General features: G+C 40.8%; 1 protein-coding gene across 3 annotated transcripts in view; it reads left to right on the top strand.

Annotated features, from left to right (window-relative positions):
- The window catches only part of LOC138154453 (F-box only protein 44-like), a 47,363-nt gene extending 30,956 nt beyond the window's left edge, over window positions 1–16,407 (top strand). For all 3 annotated transcript variants that reach the window (XM_069079247.1, XM_069079246.1, XM_069079248.1), the window contains exons 4-6: window positions 9,009–9,104; window positions 10,218–10,353; window positions 10,965–16,407. In XM_069079247.1, the coding sequence (XP_068935348.1) occupies window positions 9,009–9,104; window positions 10,218–10,353; window positions 10,965–11,156 (424 nt within the window). In that variant the 3' untranslated portion in view covers window positions 11,157–16,407. The remainder of the gene's footprint in view (window positions 1–9,008; window positions 9,105–10,217; window positions 10,354–10,964) is intronic.
- The last annotated feature ends 1,639 nt before the right edge of the window (window positions 16,408–18,046 follow it).

The following is an 18,046-nucleotide window of genomic DNA, read 5'->3' as shown; positions in this document are numbered from 1 at the left end:
AGGCTTCAGGTACACTTTAGCCTAGGGGCAGGGAAGATCTTCCAAATTTGCATTCCCATTACACCAGGGCAGGATGCATTGGGGGATCTTTGGGTAGCTGAGTTACAATACTTGAGAAAAGTGCTTGGAGACTGAGCCAAAGGCCTTCCTGCCTAATGGAGAAGAGATTTTCAAAGTCTGAAATAAAAATCCCAGCATCATAGGATTTAATGCTGAAAGGAACCTTAGAGAACACTTAGTCTATTGTCTTTATATTACTTCTCCCTTTTTTTAAGGAACTTCCTTCTTCTTTAAATAGTATTTTATTTTTTCCCCAATTACATGTCAAGACAATTTTTAGCATTCATTTTTACAAGATTTTGAGTTCCAAATTTTTCTCCCACCCTCCCTCTCCTCCCCTTTTCCTAAGATGGTAGACAGTTTGGTAGAGGTTATATATATGCTATCATGTAGAACACATTTGCATATTAGTCACAGCTGTGAAAGAAGAAATAGATCCAAAGGGGAAAAAAACCACAAAAGAGTATAAACTAAGTGAAAAAAAAATGCTTCAATCTGCATTCAGAGTCCAGCAGTTCTTTACCTGGATGTGGATAGCATTTTACTTCATGAGTCCTTTGCACTTGTCTTGGATAATTGTGTTGCTGAAAAGAGCTCAGTTATTCATAGTTGATCCTTATACAATGTTGCTGATACTGTGTACTATGTTTTCCTGATTCTGCTCTTTTCACTTTGCATCAGTTCATACAAATCTTTCCAGGTTTTTCTGAAATCTACCTGTTCATCATTTCTTATTACACAATAGTATTCCATTGTATTCATAAATGACAACTTGTTCAGTCATTCCCCAATTGATAGGCATCCCCTAAATTTCCAGTATTTTGCTACCACAGAAAGGGTTACTATAAATATTTTTGCACAGGTAGATCCTTTTCCCTTATGATCTCTTTGGGATACAGACCTAGTAGTGGTATTGCTGGATCAAAGAGTATTCAGAGTTTGGTTGCCCTTTGGGCATAATTCCATATTGCTCTCCAGAATGGTTGGATCAGTTCACAACTCCAACAGTGCATTAGCATCTCAATTTTCTCACATTCTTGCTAACATTTATTATTTTGCTTTTTGTCATGTTAGCCAATCTGATAGGGTGAGGTGGCACCATAGAGTTATTTTAATATGCATTCTCTAATCCAAAGTGATTTAGAGCACTTCTTTATATGGTTATATATAGCTTTGATTTCTTCACCTGAAAACTATTTGTCCATATCCTTTGACCATTTATCAATTGGGGAATTTTTTTTTTTGCAAGGGGAGGGAAGGCAGGGCAATTGGGGTTAAGTGACTTGCTAAAGGTCAAACAGTAAGTGTTAAGTGTCTGAGGTCAGATTTGAATTTAGGTCCTCCTGAGTCCAGGGCCAGTGCTCTATTCACTGCCACACCTAGCTGCCCCAAATGGCTTCTCTTCTTGCAAATTCAGTTCTCTATATATTTGAGAAATGAAATCGTTATCAGAGACATTTGTTGTAAAGATTGTTTTACAGCTTCCTGCTTCCTTTTTAATCTTGGTTGCATTGAGTTTGTGCAAAAGTTTTTTAATTTAATATAATCAAAATTATCTATTTTACATTTTTAATGCTGTGTATCTCTTGTTCAGTTATGAACCTGTAACTCACTTAACTTCTCCTTTAAGAATTTGGATGCTGGGGCGGATAGGTGGCACAGTAAGTAAGAGTGCCAGCCCCAGAGTTGGAAGGACACGGGATCTGTTCCGGCCTCAGATGCTTAACACCCACACAAAAAAACTGGCCTTGTAACCTTGGGCAAGTTACTTAACCCTAATTGACTTTAAAAAAAAAAGAAAAAAAAGAATTCGGATGCTATACCAGTTTATCTATGTTTAGTATTGATATTACTTCATTGTCTGTGGTACCTTTTAGCAAGATGTAGGTTTTTTTTTTCCTTATTTCTTTTAATTGGTCTATTTTTGCTATTGCTTTGACTGAGATCAGGATGGCTACCCCTGCTTTTTTTTTTACTTCAGCTGAAGCATAATAGGTTCTACTCTAGCCACTCATTTTTACTCTGTCTCTGTGTGTCTTTTTTTTTTTTACTTTATCAAATGTTTTATTAACTTCTACTTTACATCATTCATTTCTGCAAGATTTTGAGTTACAAATTTTCTCCCCATTTTTCCCCTACCCACCACCCCAAAATAGTGATCCCACTGGATATCCCCTTCTCCAAACTGCTCTCTCCCATATCTTCCCCCATCCCCCCTCCGATTTTCCAGTAGGGCACAATGGATCTCTATGCCCCAGTGCCTGTATATCTTATTTCCATGTTACATGCAAAATAACATTAATAATAGTGTATATATATATACACATATATATACATATATATATATATTTATTAAACATTTGATTTTAAAACTTTGAATTCCAGATTCATTCCCTTCCTCCCTCATCACCCACCCTTATTGGGAAGATAAGCAATTCAATATAGGTTGTACATGTGTAACTATGCAAAACATTTCCATAGTGGATAGATTGTAAAAGACTGACTATATTTCCTTCCATCCTATACCAACTTCCACTTGTTCTATTCTCTACTTTGATCCTGTCCCTTTTCAAAAGTGTGTGCTTCTAACTACCCTCCCCCCAACTTGCCCTCCCTTCCATCATCCCCCTTTCATCTCCTTCCCCCCTACTCTCCTGTAAGGTGACATACCCTATTTAATGTGTATGTCATTCCCTCCCTAAGCCAAATTCTATGAGAATAAGGTTGACCCATTCCCTTTTGCCTTCTTGTTCTTCCCCTCCATTGTAACCATTTTCCCTTGCCCCTTCTATATGAGATAGTTTACCTCTTTCTGTCTCTCCGCTTCTCCTCTCATTATATTCCTCTTTCACCATTTAAATTCACTTTTTAAGTATCATCCCTTCCTATTAAATTGGACCTGTGCCCTCTATCTATGTATACCTGTACATATGTATACACACACTCACATATGTATTCATACACCCATATACCCTCCTATATAGACATACACACACACACACACATTTCTATTCCCTTCAACTATTCTCGTACTGAGAAAAGTTTCATTAGTTACAATTATCGTTTTTCCAAGTAGGAATGTAAATAGTTCAACTTTGATAAGTTCCTTATGATTTCTTTTCCCTATTTACCTTCTCATGCTTCTCTTGCTTCTTATATCTGAATGTCAAATTTTCTATTCAACTCTAGTTTTTTCATCAAGAATTTTGAAAGTCCTCTATTCCATTGAATAACCATATTTTCCCCTGAAACATGATACTCAGTTTTGCTGGATAGGTGATTCTTGGTTTCAATCCCAGCTCCTTTGCCCTCTGGAATATCATATTCCAAGCCCTTTGCTCCCTCAGTGTTTAAGCTGCCAGATCCTGTGTTATACTGATTTTGTTTCCACAATATTCAAATTGTTTCTTCCTGGCTCCTTGTAATATTTTTTCCTTTATCTGGGAATTCTGGGACCTGGCTATAACATTCCTAGGAGTTTTCTTTTGGGGATCTTTTTCAGGAGGTGATTGGTAGATTCTTTCAATCTCTATTTTGCCCTCTGGTTATAAAACATCAGGGCAATTTTCCTTGAGAATTTCTTGAAGGATGATTTCTAGGTTCTTTCTTTGATCATGGCTTTCAGGTAGTCCAATAATTTTTAAATTATCTCTCCTGGATCTATTTTCTAGGTTAGTGGTTTTCCCAATGAGATATTTCACATTGCCTTCTATTTTTTCATTTGTTTGGATCTGTTTAATAGTATCTTGATTTCTCTTAAAGTCACTAGCTTCCATTTGCTCCAATCTAATTCTGAAGGAATGATTTTCTTCAGTGATCCTTTGAGATTCTTTTTCCATCCGGCAAATTTGGCTTTTTAAGGCATTCTTCTCCTCACTGTCTTTTTGAGCCTCTTTTGCCATTTGAGTCAATCTATTTTTTAAGGTGTTATTTTTTTCAGTCAGGTTGTTGACTCTCATTTCATAATTTTCTTGCATCGTTCTCATTTCTCTTCCCAATTTTTCCTCCATTTCTATTATTTGGTTTTCAGAATCCTTCTTAAGCTCCTCTATGCCCTGTAACCAACTCATGTTTTTCTTGGAAGCTTTTGGTGCAGAAGTTCTAACTTCATTGTCTTCCTCCTGTTCCATGCTTTGATCCTTTTTGTCCCCAAAATAGCAGTGTAAAGTTGGATTGCTCTGCTTGCTTTGTTTCCTTTGCTTGCTGATGTTGCTAGTCAATTACTTGACTTTTGAGCTTTTGGCCACAGTAGAACTGTGCTACCAGAGGGGGGAGATTTGTCCAAATTGCTGGGTGTTTTGCAGCTGCTGGAGCCTCCACAATGTTCTGGCAAGCTGGTCATGCACCCTAGGACCTCCAATCTAGACAGTGGTCCACATCCAACCAGGTTAAAGCAAGAGCAATTACCCTCAAACTGGTTGCTTGGTTCCCCTACAATCTGCAAGCCAGGAGCTGAAGCTGCCATGTGGTGGCGACTGCGCCTCAGCAGCTTCTCCCTCCAGGGGATAAAGGCCTGACTGCACTCCTGATCTACCAGATCCCACTGACCTCTCACTTTGTCTTTGGCATCTATGGGTTGATAATTCTGGAAACTGCCACAGCTGCTGGTGATCTGAAGTCCCTCTAGCCAGGGGCTGGTTGTAGCCTCCCAGAGGCTAAAACCTAGGGCTTGTGCAGGGCTGGGCATGGCTCCCAGAGGGCTGCCCTGGCCCCTTCCTGCTGGCCTGCCTGGCTGTCTTCAGTGGGAGGTTAGCTTCTCTCTGTCATTTTGTGGGTTCTGTAGCTCCAAAGTTTGTCTAGAGTCATTTTTTACATGAATTGAAGGAGGTGGGAGTGGGAGCCACTAGGAAGTCCTGTTTCCACTCTGCTATCTTGACTCCACCCCTTGTGTGTTTCTTGTAAACAACATATTGTAGGATTCTGGTTTTTGATCCACTCTGCTATCCACTTCCATTTTATGGGAGAGTTCATCCCATTCACATTCAGTTTTGATTACTACTTGTGTAGCTCCCTCCTTCCTAGTTTGTCCTCACTATCCTTTCACCCTTTCCTTCTTCACCAGTGTTTTGCTTCTGTCTTCCATTTCCCCTGATATGCTCTCCTTTCTGTCAGTCTCCTGCCTCTTTATTTAATCTCCTACCCTCTTATTTCCCTGTTAGGTAAGAATCGATTTCTATATTCAACTGACTGTGTTTATTATTCCTACTTTGAGCCAATACTGATGAGAGTAAGGTTCAAGTAATGCTCATTGCCCACCCTCCCATCTTTCTCTCTACTGTAAGGTTTTTTGTACCCTTTCATGTGAAATAATTTACTTCATTCTACCTCTTGCTTCCTTCTGCATTCTGTGTACTCCTCTTTCTCATTCCTTAGTTATTATTTTTAATGTCATTCCCTCAAATTCACCTTATATCCATACCCTTTGTCTATGTATATTCCTTCTAGATGTACTATTAGTGGTACAATTTTTAAGAATTACAAGTATCAGGGTGGCTAGGTGGCACAGTGAGTAGAGCACTGGCCTTGGAGTCAGGAGGACCTGAGTTCAAGTCTGGCCTCAGAAACTTAACACACATACACGCACAAAAGCTAACTGTTTAGCCTTGGGCAAGTCACTTAACCCCAATCGCCCTACGTTCTCCCTCCAAAAAAGCAAAAAACAAAACAAAAGAATTACAAGTTTCATCTTTCCATGTAGGGATGAACAATGGAGTTCAGCTCCATCAAATCCTTTAAGTTTTCTTTTTCCCTTTTTGCTTTTTTAGGCTCCTCTTGGGCCTTGATATTGTAGGTCAAATATTTTGTTCAATTCTGGTCTTCCCCTCATGAAAGACTGAAATTTGCTTCAATGAATGACTATTTTTTCCCATTGAATGTTAATTTTGTTGAGTAAATGATTCTTGGTTATAGTCCTATCTCCTTTGCCTTCTGGAATATCATGTTCCATCACCTCCAGTCCTTTACTATTACTGCTGCTAAGTCCTGTTTAATACTGATTGTGACTTCCCAGTGTTTTAATTGTTTCTTTCTGGTCATTTGCAGGATTTTTTTTTTCATTTAATAGTTCTGTAATTTAGCTATAATGTTCCTTGAAGTTTTTATTTTCAGATCTCTTTCCTGATTTCCACCATCAATCCTGAGGTGATTGATGAATTCTTTCAATGTCTATTTTGCCCTTTGGTTCCAGGATATCAGGGCAGTTTTCCTTGATAATTTCTTGAAAGATGCTCTTCAGGTCCTCCTTTTGATTATGGTTTTCAGGTAGTTCAATGATACTGACATGATCTCTCCTCAATGCATTTTCCAGGTCAGTTGCTTCTCTAATAAGGTATTTTGCATTTTCTTCCATTTTTTCATTCTTTTGAATTTTTTTGATGGATTCTTTTTTTTTTTTTTTTTTTTTTTGCTTTTTGAAGTGGGAGAAGGTAAGGCAATTGGGGTTAAGTGACTTGCCCAAGGTCACAGAGCTAGTTTTTTTGTGTGTTTGTGTTGTGTCTGAGGCCAGATTTGAACTCAGGTGCTCCTGACTCCAGGCCTGGTGCTGTATTTACTGTGCCACCTAGCCTCCCCTTGATTGATTCTTGATGTCTCATAGAGTTATTAGTTTCCACTTGCCCAATTCTAACTTTTAGAGAATTGTTTTCTTCAGTTAGCTTTTGTATTTCCTTTTCCATTGACCAATTTTACTTTTTAAGGAGTTGCTTTCTTTGTTGGATTTCTGTTTCTTTCCATTTGGCTGCTTCTACTTTTTAAGCAATTGTTTTCTTTTTCCAAACTGTTGACCCTTTTTCATAATTCTCTTACGTTATTCTCATTTCTTTTCCCAATTTTTCTTCTATCTCTCTAATATGATTTTTAAGCTCCTTTTTGAGCTCTTCCACGAGTTCTTTCTGGGCTTGAGACCACCTGTTTTTCTTTGAATTTTGCCGATAAGTGTTTTGACATTTTTGTTTTCTTCTTGGGAGTTTTGTGTCGTAATCTTCCCTGTCACCATAGTAAATTTCTATGGTCTGATTATTTTTGTTGTTTGCTCGTCTTTTTTGGTTTTTCCTTTCTTTTTAAATTTGAACTCTGCTCCCATGATGGAAGGTTCCTTGTGCCAGGGGCTGCAGACCCCTAAAATTTACCTGGAGCTGCACTGATATGACTCTGAGGCCCACAGGGGACCCTGGTGTCTAGTGTTTTGCTAAAGGTCTGGGTTCAAGTTGGCTGGTGCTACTGGAGGCCCTAGGGATCCAGCAACATACATGGTGTTGCGACAGGGTCTTAGTGCTAGGGTTTGGCATGTGCTGAGGCTGGTGGGGTATTTCTGTGTTTCCCCAGGGCTACACTGAGTCACATGGTTATCTGACTCTGGAGGTTGCCTGTTTGCCCAAGGCTGTGCTGAAGCACATGAAGGTCTGGCCCATGGGGGTTGCCTATTTGCTTGGGGCTATGCTGAAGCCCATGGAAGTTCTAGAGTCTTATGAATATTCCCAGACACCCCTCCCTTTGCTACTCCCCAAATCACCAGCCCTTATTTGAGAGAATGGTTCAGGTGACCTGTTAGGAATGCTCACTGCATGAGGAGTAGGAAGATCACTGGATCTGAAGATAAAGGACCTGGCTTTGAATCTCTTTCACCTAGTAAATGTGTGATCTTGGATAATTCACTGGCCTCATTTATCTGAGCCTCAGTTTCTCCATCTGTAAAATAGAAATAATAACACTCATACTACCAACCCCAAAGGGCTGTTTTGAGGCTCAGATGAGGCAGGTGGTGCAGTTTACTCGGTTCAGTGTAAATTGCTACATAAATAGGGAAAAGAATCAGTTCTATACTTTCATCAGCATATAGAACTCCCTCTTCCAATACAAATCAGCACCTTCTCTGAAACTCAGAGGTTTTGAGAATTGTCAGAAGCAATGAGGGGTGAAGGGACTTGCCCAGGGTCACATGATGTGAGTCAGAAGAGGGACTGGAACCAAGACCTTCCTGGCTTCAAGACTGGCTCCCTGGCTACTATACTATACTGGCTCTGCTGTGTATTGATCAACTATAGTTACTAAAAAGTTCCTAGGAACCTGTGAAAGGGCAGAGGGGAAGAAGAAATGGATTCAGGATCAACTTCTTTGAGTTGGCTCCTTACTGAAGGGGTGTGGGGAGAGACAGACAGACATAGATTGTGGAGGGAGGGGGGTGAGATGCAGAGAATGAAAAAGAGAAGGGGAGAGAGTGTGAGGGAGATAGAGGGAGAGAGAGGAGAGAGAAAGAGGGAGAGAGAGAGGGAGACAGAGAGAGGAGGGGGAGAGAGACTCATGCATTGTGTCCATTGCTGGAATAGGGATGGGAGGAATGATTACAGCTCTAAATCTGACTGAAGATTGTTCAGTCACCTGGTGAGAGAAATGATTATTAAATAACAAATTATCAGGGACATCTCTGACTTTTCCCAAAAATTTGCCCCACCTAGACTATCTTATCTAGATGGAGTTATTGCCCCTCTCAGAGCCATACAAAGAATTTAATCTCAGGTGAATTCTGGCCCATTGTGTTCCACTCAATCAGGTTGGAGCAGACTTGGATCCCCTTTTGTTGCCATATATGGCATAGTCTGAATAAGAGGTAAGTCACTTTGTCCAGAATTCAATGATCAGAGCCAAGTTCCCCAGTCTGTTACTAGAATAGGCCCACCTCTCATTATAATATTCTTCTCATTAATTGTTAATCAATCAGAGTTGATTACTACCCTCAGGAACACCCACTCTTCTAAAGGCATAAAAGCTTTGAGTCGGTTCCATGAGGGGTCTTTGGCATTTTAGAATGCCACTTAGTCCTTTTCTTAGTTATCTGCTGGCATGATTAATAAAATTATTAATTATCCAGAAATTATGTCTTCCACCATGGGGAAGGGTGTTACCCACTAATAAGAAGACCTGGGACTGAAAACCTTCTCATGTCTCCCCAGTACCTGCCTCAAGTCTCAGCTGGTAGACCTGAAAGCCAATGGGTATTGGAAGGAGTTGATGGACACAGTGAGGCCAGACATCATGATCAAGGACTGGTGAGTCAATCTGGAGCCTGGGGGAAGGGAGGACATGCTCACATCTGTGAGGAGCTTCATCCTCACCATAATCTTGTGAAGAAATAGCACTTCTCATTTTTTAGATGGGTGAACTGAAAACCCATTCAGTGGCTTGCCCAAGCTCATAGAGTATAGCAGTGACAAGATTTTGAGATACAATAGAAAGAAGGCTGGACCTAGACTCAGGGTCCTCAGTTTCAATGATCGTCTACCACTTGCTACCTTTTAGATCTTGAGCAACTCACTACATCTCTCTGATCCTCAGCTTCTTCATGTGAAAATGAGGGGGTTGGACTAGGGGACCCTGAAGTGTCCTTCCAGCACTAGTGCTAGGGTCCTATGAAAGCCAAGCAGGCCTTCCAGGTCTCTTTCTGCTCTGCTGCCAGGTTGTGGGTCCTAGACTTTCAGCTTGCTATGTTTCACAGTTCATCTTTCCTCCAAAAGATGGAGCTCACCCCCTTTTCGAGGGGACCAGCTCTATTCCTAGATATAAGAGGATATAACAGGTCCTTCCAGGGAAGTCCCAACACTGGACCTGTGTCAAATACATAGGTCTTGGGGCAGCTAGGTGGCACAGTGAATAGAGCATTGGTCCTGGAGTCAGGAGGACCTGAGTTCAAATCCAGCCTCAGACACTTAACACTTACAAGCCATGTGACCTTGGGCAAGTCACTTAACCCCAATTGCCTTCCAAAACAACAACAACTCCAAATATATAGGTCTTGGAGAGCTCATCTCTTTAAGCAGTAGATTCCAGCCTCTTTCCCTGTTTCTATGAGTTTGATGATGAGTATAGGTTTGCTCTATTGGGACAAAAGACTGTTCCCTGCTGCACTGGGGTGTTCAGCTCAGCTTCATTTACTCTTGGCAACTATGTCTTCAGTACTAGAATCTGGTGCAGTCAGGGGTGAAGAAGCAGGAGAGGCCCAGCTGGGCACCTGACAAATGGACTTTGGAGTATGTTTGTGAGCCCCAGGAAGCACGTGGCTCAGGAGCTCAGAGAGCTCACCATCCCTAGTCACTGTCTTCAAGCCCAAAACCTTCCTTGTCTTCACCTTAATTTCCTTCTCCCCATCACTCTCCTGCCCACAGGTTTGCTGCCAGAAATGACTGTGGATGCACCTACCAGATCTGTGTGAAACTGTTGTCAGATAACCGTGAGGTCTTGGCTGAGTTTACGCCAGACCCTGTGTACATCGAGCAGTGGAATGATGCCGAATGGAGAGAGGTCAGGGAAGACCTGGGAGGGGGCCACATGGTGGGGGTGATGGAAAGGGGAGAGGGGGAAGAGGGGGAGAGAATGCTGCTTGAAGCTTTCTGATTTCAGCTTCTCCCGCAAAACTCCTGCCTTGCCCATCAAGATTAGACCTCAAAATAGCTTTGATAATTATATGATGAATTCATTTACATATTTTAAAAGAAAAGCAGGGGCAGGTAGGTGGCACAATGGATAGAGTACTGTCCCTGGAGTCAGGAAGATCTGAGTTCAAATCTGGCCAAACAATTGACACATACTGGCCGTGTGACCTGGGCAAATCACTTAACCCCAATTGCCTCACACCCCTCCCAAAAAAAAGAAAGAAAAGCCAGCTTTACATGAGACATGTTCTATATACCATCCTTGTTCTGTTTTACTCTGTATATGGAAATACACATTTCAAAGGTAGCTTTGGTGCAGTGGAAAGAATAATGAATTTGCATGAGTTCCAATCCTAATTTTCCACTTTCTACGTGTTTGCAAGTCCCATCATCTGCTGTTTCCAGAGGACTGGACTTGGTAGAGTCATGCTGGGGCTTGCCACTAGTAAATGACTAACTAGTTCCTTTGGTTTCTTTTAGGTCTCCTACACATTCTCCAATTACCCCCCAAAAGTCTGTTACATCCACTTCCAGCATGGAGGCAGAGATACTCAGTTCTGGGCTGGCTGGTATGGCCCAAAAGTCACCAACAGTAGCATCACCATCAGCCCTGAGGTCACTAGGGACCCCAGTCCTGCAGAAGGCGAGGAACCCTTTCAGGAGATGGCCTAAGTCCCTTACAGCAAAAACTGAATATATCAGTTAGGAAATGGGGAAACAAACTGGTATATGAATATAATGGAATATTACTGTGCCATAGGTAGGGATGAATATGAAGAATTCAGAGACTTATATGAACTGCTTCAGAGTGACCCTGAATCGTTGTATGACCCTGGGAAAGTTACTTAACCTTTGACTGTGGATAAGTGTATAGTTCATGATCAAACAAGAGATGGAAAAGGTCATGGAAGGTAAAATGGATAATTTTTATTACATTAAATTAAAAAGATTTTGCACAAACAAAACCAATACAACTAAAATAGGAAGAAAAGCAGGAAACTAGCAGGGAAATTTTACAGCAAGTTTGTTTGTTTTCTTATAAAGGTTTCATTTCTCAAATATATAGAAAATGAAACCAAATCTCTAAAAATAAGAACCATTCCTCAATTGATAAATTGGCAGTTTTCAAAAGAAGAAATGAAAGTTTTCAGTACTCATATTAAAAATGCTCTGGAGGCGGCTAGGTGGTGCAGTGAGTAAAGCACCGGCCCCGGAGTCAGGAAGACCCGCATTTGGTTCCAGCCTCAGACACTTAACACCCACAAAAAAAAAAAAAACAACTAGCCGTGTAACCTTGGGCAAGTTACTTAACCCCAATTGCCCTCCAAAAGGCAAAAAAAAAAAAGTGCTCTGAAGCATTAGTGGAGAATTGCATATTAAAACAATTCTGAGTAACCTTTCACACCTACTGTTGTAACATAACCCAAGTCACATGACCCCTGATTTGGAGCCCACTGTTAAGCCACCATTAAGCCCCTTTATATTTGTCTTTGTCTTTATCCTAAACCCTATAACTGCTTGTAACAGCATAAAGGCATAGTCCTGGGTAAAAGTGAATTATCCAAGGCATAAGTCCCCTGCTCCCTTATCTTTCCCTAAGTTAATACTTCCCTAAATCAATAAGCCTTGAAGCAGCATTTTGTATAAGGATTATGGTGCAAGTCTGTATAGAGATCATGGGACAAGTCTATCCCATGCAAGAGACCACCCTGTTCTGGGATGCTGACCCAGCAAGGTCCTCCACCCAGAACTCTGACCAAGCAGGGTCCCCCACACCCTTCACCCAGAACATGACCCTGGCCTGTTCCATGACCCCAGCCTGTTCTGGGAACTCCACTCCCCCTGTACCCTCCACCCTGTTCTAGGAGGGACCCCTGTCACATGTTGCACCCTGATTCCCAAATTAGCCCTGAGCTAGGGATCCAACCAATGGCTGTTCTTGGCTTCTGTATGTCATTGCTTAAGCTAGCTCTTCTCCCCAGTTGTGGTTTTTGCCTTTATAAGCATTGCCTGTACCTCAATTAGGGGCTGCCTGATTTGAGTGTATACTCTAGTCATGCGCTTGATCAATAAATCCACATCTAAATTTATCTAAAACCCAGATCTCAGTCTCGCTCTTACTCTCTTCACAATACTACCAGTTGGCCAAAATGACCAAAAAGAAAAATAACAAAGTGGTGTGGAGTGGATTTTGGTCTAACGCTAATGCATTGTTGGTAGAGCTGTGAATCAGTCCAACCATTCTGGAGAACAATTTGGAATTATGCCCAAAGGGCAACAAAACTGCCTTTGACCCCGTAATAGCACTACTAGGTCTATACCCCAAAGAGATCACACAAAAAGAAAAAGGACTCATGTACAAAAATATTTATAGCAGCTCTTCTGGTAGTGGCAAAGAATTGAAAACTGAGGGGAATGACTGAGCAATTTCTGGCATATGATTATGATGGAATACTATTGGCAATAAGAAATGATGAGCAAGATGATTTCAGAAAAACCTAGATTTACATGAACTACTGCAGAGTGAAAGTGAACAGAAGCAGGAGAACGTTGTACATAATAACAGCAATATTTGTCATGAAAATTTACTCTGAAAGACTTAGCAACTCTGATAAATACAATGATCCATGACAACTGCAAAGACTCATGATGAAAAATTCTATCCCCCTCCAGAGAAAGAACTGATAAACTCTCAGTGCTGATTGGAGAATATTTTTTCTCTTTATTTTTCTTGCTTTCCCCTACCCCCCCCCCAAAAGCATGGTTAATGGGAAACATGTTTTGCATCACTTAGTGTACATGATAAGCATTGTATTTCTTGTCTTCCTAATGAGTATGAGAGAGGGGAGAAGAAGAGAGAAAATTTAGAACTCAAAAATTATTTTTAAAGGGAAATTAAATTAGAATTTAAATTTTTTTATTCAATTTTAAAAAGAGAAATTAGGTAGATTCTGGGAAGATGGTGGAGTAGGTCAGAAAATTCCAAGCTCTGAAGATTTTCTCCTAGGAAAGAGATGAAATAACACCTCAGGGTGAATATAAAGCAGTAAAAACAAATAAGAATAAAGGCAGAACAGGGCTCTTCCTGGGGCAATCAGAGAAGATCTGAAGAAAAGTCCCAGGATGAGGTTTGCACAGCGTGAAGAGTAAACACCTCCAGACTAGGTCCTAGGTCTGCTTAAAGAACAAGCTGCAAGCCCTGGGGTTAGCTGAGTTGGAAAGCTGCCTTGGCCCCAACCCAGGAACTTATCCCCTAGGACAGTGAGGGCAGTTGGGCTTCTGAGCCCAAGAAGATCAAGGGAAGCTCTGTTGACAAGGAACACCAGACCCAGCTGAGCTGCAAAGAAGCAGAGGGGGAGAAAGGAACCAGCATAATACCGGAGATTGCAGAAGTAGTACTGCTGACTGTGGGCACTTACAGGAAGTTGGAGGTCTTGGTTCCAGTTCCAAGTCAGAAGGGAGAGCTGAAGGAGGATCTGAGGCCAGAAGCATCACCCCCAATACCCCAGGACTGGAGGTAATTATAAAAACTGAGCTACTACAATTTTTTTTTAATGCACAGGCAAAGGAGAAAAATTTCAACCACAGAGAGTTACTATGGGAATAGAGAAGATTGGGGTACATCTTCAAAGGAGGATACTGAAGCAAAGAAACCCTCTTCTACTCCAAAGAGTAATGCCAAATGGTCACCTGCTCAAAAAAGAATTTGTAGAAGAACTTTAAAAAGACTTTTAAAATCAAATGAGAGAGATTGAGGAAAAACTAAAAAAAAAAAAAGAAAAAACAATCTAAGAAAAACAAGATTATGGAAAGAAATTCAACCAATTAGAAAAAGAGATCCATGGGGCAGTCAGATGGTTCAGTGAGTAAGAGTGCCGGCCCTGGCATCAGGAGACCTGGGATCAGTTCCGGCCTTAGATACTTGGCACCCACACAAATTAACTGGCCGTGTAACCTTGAACAAGTTACATAACCCCACTTGCTTAAACAAAAAAAGAAAAAGAAAAAGATATCCAGAATCTTAAGCAAGAAAAAGACTCCTTGAAAATCAGAATTGGGCAAGGGGAAGCTAGCAAAGTTATAAGAGATCAAGAAATAATAAAATACAATATAAAGAATGAAAAAATAGAAGAGAATGTGAAACATCTCATAAGAAAAACAATTTATTTGGAGAACAGATCAAGAAGAGAAAAATTAAGAATAATTGAACTACCTGAAAACTATGATCAAAAAAAGTATCTTGATACAGTAATGCAAGGAATAATTAAAGAAATTTGTCCTGAAGCATTAGAACAAGACGGGAAAGTGGAAAGAGAAAAAATCCACCAATCACCACCTAAAAGAGGTCCCATGAGGAAAACCCAGAGGAATATTATAGTCAAATTCTGAACCCCCCTGCTCAAAGATAAAATATAACGAACAACAAGGAAAAAAAACAATTTAAATATGGCAGTGCCACAATTAGAATTACAGAAGACCTAGAAGTAGTGACACCAAAAGACCTCTGGTCTTGGAACACTATATATCAAAGAGCAAAAGAACTGGGGTTCTGGTTAAAATTATGCCCAGCAAAGCTAAGCATAGTCCTGAATGGGAAAAAAAAAATGAACATTTAATGAACTGTCACACTTTCAGGACTTTGTTAAAAAAAAAAATCTGAATTTAATAGATTTGATATACAAGAGCCAAAGGAAATATAAGGTATATACAAAGATCAATTACAAGGGACTCAATAAGGACAGATTATTTGCCTTTTATGTGTGTAAAATGTATGTCTAAGATTGTTATTAGTAGTTGAGTAGTCTGTAAGAAAGATTGGCATATAGGGGTGGCTAGGTGGCACAGTGGATAGAGCACTGGCCCTGGAGTCAGGAGTACCTGAGTTCAAATCCGACCTCAGACACTTAACACAAAAACTAGCCATGTGACCTTGGATAAGTCACTTAACCCCAATTGCCCTCCAAAAAGCAAAATGAAATAAAAATAAAATTAAAAATAAAAAAGAAAGATTGGCATAGACCTGAGTATGATACGACTTTTAAAAGTAAAACCATATAGGAACAGCTATAAAAGGTAATTATTTTATACAAATGAAGTGTGAGAGGAAGAATCAATACAGAAGAATTAGATGGGGGAGGAAGGCTGTTAGTTCTAGACGCCTACTGTCCTTGGGAATGGGATTAAGAGGGAACAATACATATATATCTAGAAGAGTGTAAAAGTCTTCTAAATTCAGAAAGAAATAAAATGCTAAGGGGATAGGGAGATGGGAAAAGATAAGAGATGGATAGCTAGAGAAGGGAGAGGGAATAGGTTAAAGGGAGGGTTATAGAAGGGTGTTTAGATTAATGGGAATGGGAGGATAAGGGAGGGATTTTTAGAGGGGAGAGTGAAGGGATAGGTCAAATCCGGGTATAGAACTGTGTTTAGATTTAAGGGAATGGGAGTATAAGGGAAGGATGCTGGGAGGGGACTAGGTCAAGGTAGGGGCAAGGTGAAGGGTAGAAGTAAAGTCGTTAGGAGGGATAGGAATTAAGAGATATGCACAAAAAAAAATAAAGATCAGAAGAAGAATTTGTTAGGGAAAGTATTATATCCATATTTGTCTGTATGTTTATAAGTATGCATGAGTATATAAGTACATATGTATGTATCTATGTCTACATATAAATACATCCTCACTTAATTGTGGCCTTCTGTGGGAAAATGGGGAGGGGGGTGAAACTAAGTGAAAAATACAGCATAGAGGACAAAGGAAAACTAACAAGGAAGTAAAGAAAAGACAATGAGCTCCCAACAGGATGGATAGCACTTATTATATAGGCTTTCTTGAAATGGAAATTTGTTGCTTTAAATTTTGAATCCTATGTTCTTGTGTGCACGTGACATGCTTTATTTTCTTATAATTTTTTAAAAAATTCAATATGTAAGTTTATGGCATGTTTTTTTTTAATGTTGTGTATTTAAGTTTCAGTCATTAGAAAAGGGGGAAAAAAGAGAAATTAAAAGATTTTTTTTTTAAATAAGAAGGAAGGCTGGGGAAGACCACCATCCTTTGCAAAAGGTCACAGAGATGGAACTGTGAAACACTCAGAATAATTCTGGGAGTTAGACTTCCTCAGAGAGGAAGCCCCTTGCTGCTGGAGCCAGAAAGAGCAGAAGCCTAACCCCAGACTAGAGACAGTTTCATCTTTCAGCTTCCCAGCTTTGGTTTTCAATAGGCACTTTTTGAAAAGCCAACCTGGAACTGGTTTGAGTGAGGGGGAGGGAGTGAGGTCAGGGCATGGATGGTTCCTAACCTTCCAGCCACATCTGTGTCTCTAGCTCCCTGGGAGGTAGGGGCTATTATTATCCCCATTTGACAGATGAAGAAATTGAGGCAGACAGGTTAAGTGACTTTTCCAGGGTCACAGAGCTAATAAGAATCTGAGACTGGCTTTGAATTCAGGTCCTCCCTACTCCAAGTTGAACACTTTCTCCTGCATCACCTACTGCTTCTTTGCATTCCACCATCCCCCTTTCAGTAGCCCCTAGGTGGCGCCATAGTGTATAGAACACTGGGCTTGGAATCAGCAACATTCATCCTTCTGAGTTCAAATTTAGCCTCAGAAACTTAGTAGTTGTGTGACCCTGGGCAAGTCACCTACCCCTGTTACCTCAGTTTCCTCATCTGTAAAATGAACTGGAGAAGGAAATGGCAAAGCACTCCAGTGTCTCTGCCAAGAAAACCCCAAATGTGGTCATGAAGATTTGGACATGACTGAAAAATCTGAACAACAATAATCCCATCTTCCACAGTAGATGTTCCAAACCTCATCTCTCCTCAAGCCTCTCACAGTCCCCCTCACCACACTCATAATTGAGGACTTCACCTCACACTTCATCCAAAAGAAAATCAGACCAGTTACTAAGAGTTCCCTCTTCTCCCCTCTTCACCTCACACCAGACACCTCCCCCTTCTAACTCCTCCACTCTGGTCTCAGATGAAGAGGTGGCCCTTCCCATTGCAAGATCAGCCCCTCCTCAAGAAGCCCTCATTAGGCCTCATCATCCTTGATAGTGACCTCCTTTATCTCTCCTCTTCATGGATAAACCTGAGAAAGCCAACTACAGGTAGCACCTTCACTTCATGCCTCACTCTTCTAAATTGCTAGCAGTCTAGCCTGACACCATCATTCACCTGAAACTGCCTTCTCCACAGTCACCAACGATCTCTTGAATCCCCCACCTGATGGCCTCTTCTCAGTCCTCATCTTTCTTGATGTCTCTGCATTATTTGGCAAGGCACATCTCCAGGAGTCCTGATCTGTTATCTTGCCACTGGACCCAGACAGTTCCAGAGCAGAAAGTGAGGCTGGTGACTTTGCATAGTCCTCCCTCACTTAAATCCAAGTTACTTACATGCCATGGCATCACCTCTCCCATGCCATAATGGTCGTAGAGAATGAAGGACAAACAATAACCTTTGTGAGTAGCAGTAGGAGCAGCCCCACTGGAGTCCTCCTGGAACTAGCCAGTTGGGCAACACAGTAAATTTCTTTCTTTCTTCCCTTCTTTCTTTC

This window comes from Petaurus breviceps, unplaced genomic scaffold, assembly GCF_028583685.1.
Source record: "Petaurus breviceps papuanus isolate PSGF00001 unplaced genomic scaffold, PetGlider_PUasm1.0 91041, whole genome shotgun sequence".
NCBI lineage: Eukaryota > Metazoa > Chordata > Mammalia > Diprotodontia > Petauridae > Petaurus > Petaurus breviceps.
This window is presented reverse-complemented; position numbering and strand designations above follow the sequence as displayed.